The 2,814-nt window shown below is 51.8% G+C and overlaps 1 protein-coding gene across 1 annotated transcript; it reads left to right on the forward strand.

Annotated features, from left to right (window-relative positions):
• Positions 1 to 250: 250 nt before the first annotated feature.
• On the forward strand, positions 251 to 1,682 carry LOC141833796 (arogenate dehydratase/prephenate dehydratase 6, chloroplastic-like). Its single transcript, XM_074721295.1, has one exon. It carries the CDS (start codon positions 423 to 425, stop codon positions 1,620 to 1,622), a length of 1,200 nt encoding a protein of 399 aa, XP_074577396.1. The 5' UTR covers positions 251 to 422; the 3' UTR covers positions 1,623 to 1,682.
• The last annotated feature ends 1,132 nt before the right edge of the window (positions 1,683 to 2,814 follow it).

Genomic DNA, 2,814 nt, shown 5'->3' on the forward strand with positions numbered 1-2,814 from the left:
TAAAAATTAATGTTTAAGTTGGATTCAGCGACCGATCCGAATCCAATGGACCAGAGATTGACACGCCGGTTCACAAGGCCACATCGCACCGCTCATTCTACCAACCTACCCGCGCTGCTGCTGCACGTCCTCCTTCCACTTCTTCCTTGGTCCGCGCATGCCCACCTACAACCACCAGTTCCAACCTCCACACTCGAGGACTATAAATGCGAGAAAAGCCACCCCAACAACCCTTCAGGGATCCCTTCGATCTCTGTTCACTCTGCGCTGCCCTTCCGGCTCCTCCTTCTTCTTCTGAATCAACGACCAACACCTCGACAAGAAGACGGACAGAAGCGGAGGAGGCTTGCTTATTTCATCCACGAAAGTCTGATCGATCCATCGGTGTATCTATCTATCTATCTATCTATCTATTCCTTCGAATGACGATTGCAGTCTCGAATCACGTCGGAGCAGAGCATCCTGCTCTCGCTGCTGCCAATTTAAGCATCAGCAACCGAGCATCCGTGTCCATAGCCACATCCATTCCTGTAGCTGCCAGATTGAACCGGAACAAGCAACAGAGGGAGCGAAGAAACGAGGGGGCGTGGCCTTTCGAGATGGCCAACAACCATGCCTCCCGTCTGGTCCACGACATCGCCGTTGCCCACCTCGAGCGCCTCTTTACTAAGCAGGCTGTCGGGGGATCCTCCCCGCCTCCCATCGGAGACCCCTTTGGTCGCCTCCCTGCCCGCGTCGCCTACCAGGGCTCCCGCGGCTCCTACTGTCAGGAGGTTGCCGCCCGTGCCTTCCCCTCCTCCTCCGCTGCCGCCACCCTCCTCCCCTGCTTCCACATGGAGGATGCCTTCGCCGCCCTCGAGGACCTCTCCGCCGACCGCGCCGTCGTCCCCTTCGAGAACTCCCTCGACGGACCCATCGACCGTAACCTCGACCTCCTCCTCCGCCACCCCAGCGTCCGCATCCTCGCTGAGCTCGTCCTCCCCGTCAACCACTGCCTCCTCTCCCTCCCCGGCGCCCCCATATCCGCCCTCCGCCGCGTCGTCAGCCACCCGCAGGTGCTTTCCCACTGTCGTCGGAGCCTGGAGGCGCTCGATCTCGAAGTCGACGAAGTCGCCAACACCGCCGACGCCGCACTTTTCGTGGCGGAGAACCGGGTCGCCGACACAGCGGTGATCGGTAGCCGGATTGCTGCGCGCGAGTTCGGCCTGCGGGTACTCAATCCCAATTTCCAGGATCGCCAGGTGGGCGGTAACTTTAACCGATTCTTCCAGCTCGGACTCTCGACCGCCGCCGAGACGGCGTCCTTGGCCCCAGCGAAGAAGAAGACCACCTTGGCCTTCGCGCTCGAGGGCGGACCGTCGGATCTGTTCTCCGCGATGTGGATCTTCGAGAGACACGGCGTGAGGGTGGCACGCGTGGACCACCGGCCGAACAGCGAGAGGCCGCTCCGGATAGTGGACGGGGCTGGAGGGAAGGTGGCATATTTCGATTACGTCTTCGTGATGGATGTGGAAGGGAGCGCATCGGACGCCGCCGTCGAGGCCGCAATAGCGCGCTTGACGGAGATCAGCGCCTTCACACGCGTGCTTGGCAGCTACTCCTGCACGTGCCACTCACCTTGAATTTATTTAAGTAAATTTGCGTGGCGTCAATGTCTTCACGAAAAGACAGAAAATAAAGGGAAAAAATATTCAATTAAGGCATCCTGTTTTTTGAATTACCTAACTCACATACTTATTTTTCAAAATATTTCATCTTTACGAGAGAGATCGACCTTTAATGCATATAAATTGTATTTTAAATTTATTATTAGAAGGAAAGATCTACTGATAGAGTCAGAAATAGAATTTGAATTGATCAATTTATGATGGGATAGATTAATCCATCAAAAATTTATTATATGATGGAGTGGGACAGACCGATCTACTAATTTGATAGATTAGAAAATCATCAATCCAACAAATTGCTAGACGGACCAACCCACGGACCTATCAAAAATAAAAAAATAATGCAAGAGCATCTAACAACATTATTAATTTATGTTTTCCGACAACTATATTCCCCTTTGAGCTGTGATGGGAAGAAATCAAGACTATCAACTTCTCTTTTAGGTTTTGAAGGACGATTGAGGCTACCAACAAGGAAAATGAAATCTCTTGATGTATATTTGTCAGCAGATTGACGATGATTTCTAAAGTCCAGCAATTATTAATTAATTTTATTGATTTGGTGCAAGACAATCTTCTTCCGGGACGACCACCTGTAGGATCGAAAACACGCTAGAGGGGGGGTGAATAGCGTGTTTGCACGCTTTTCAAATTTTCGTAAAACTTCGAGTGCGGAAGCGGAAGCGATTAAACAATTTGCGCGGAAGCAAAAACAAGTGAAAGTAAAAGAGATTGACACGTTTATTTTTACTTGGTTCACAGCGCAACGCTGCTACTCCAAGGCCCACGGTCCTTGACCGTTTACGTTGGGCAATCCACTAAGATACTTGCCCCTTTCCGGCAGCAAGTATATCGAAAATCCGATTACAAAACTTGAGTACAAAGTATAAACAGAATTGAATTACAACTTAAGTTTTCGTTACCAAACTTTCGCTCCCCGGAGTTCGATTTCGGCGTCTCGGTGTTCGGAACAGTAGCTTGAAGCAGGCACAGCACCGACGTCGAAGTTGGAAGTCACGGGAGTCGCGGGAACGGAGTTTGGAAGCTTTGGAATGGTGTGTGTCGGCTGCAGGTCGCGGACTGCTTATATAGTCGACCTGAGTCGACTCAGATAGCGATCTGGGTCGACTCCAGCGCGCGTGGCAGA

This window comes from Curcuma longa, chromosome 8 (assembly GCF_044706935.1).
Source record: "Curcuma longa cultivar G26 ecotype Majalengka, Jawa Barat chromosome 8, ITB_CL_G26_1.1, whole genome shotgun sequence".
NCBI classification, from domain to species: Eukaryota; Viridiplantae; Streptophyta; class Magnoliopsida; order Zingiberales; family Zingiberaceae; genus Curcuma; species Curcuma longa.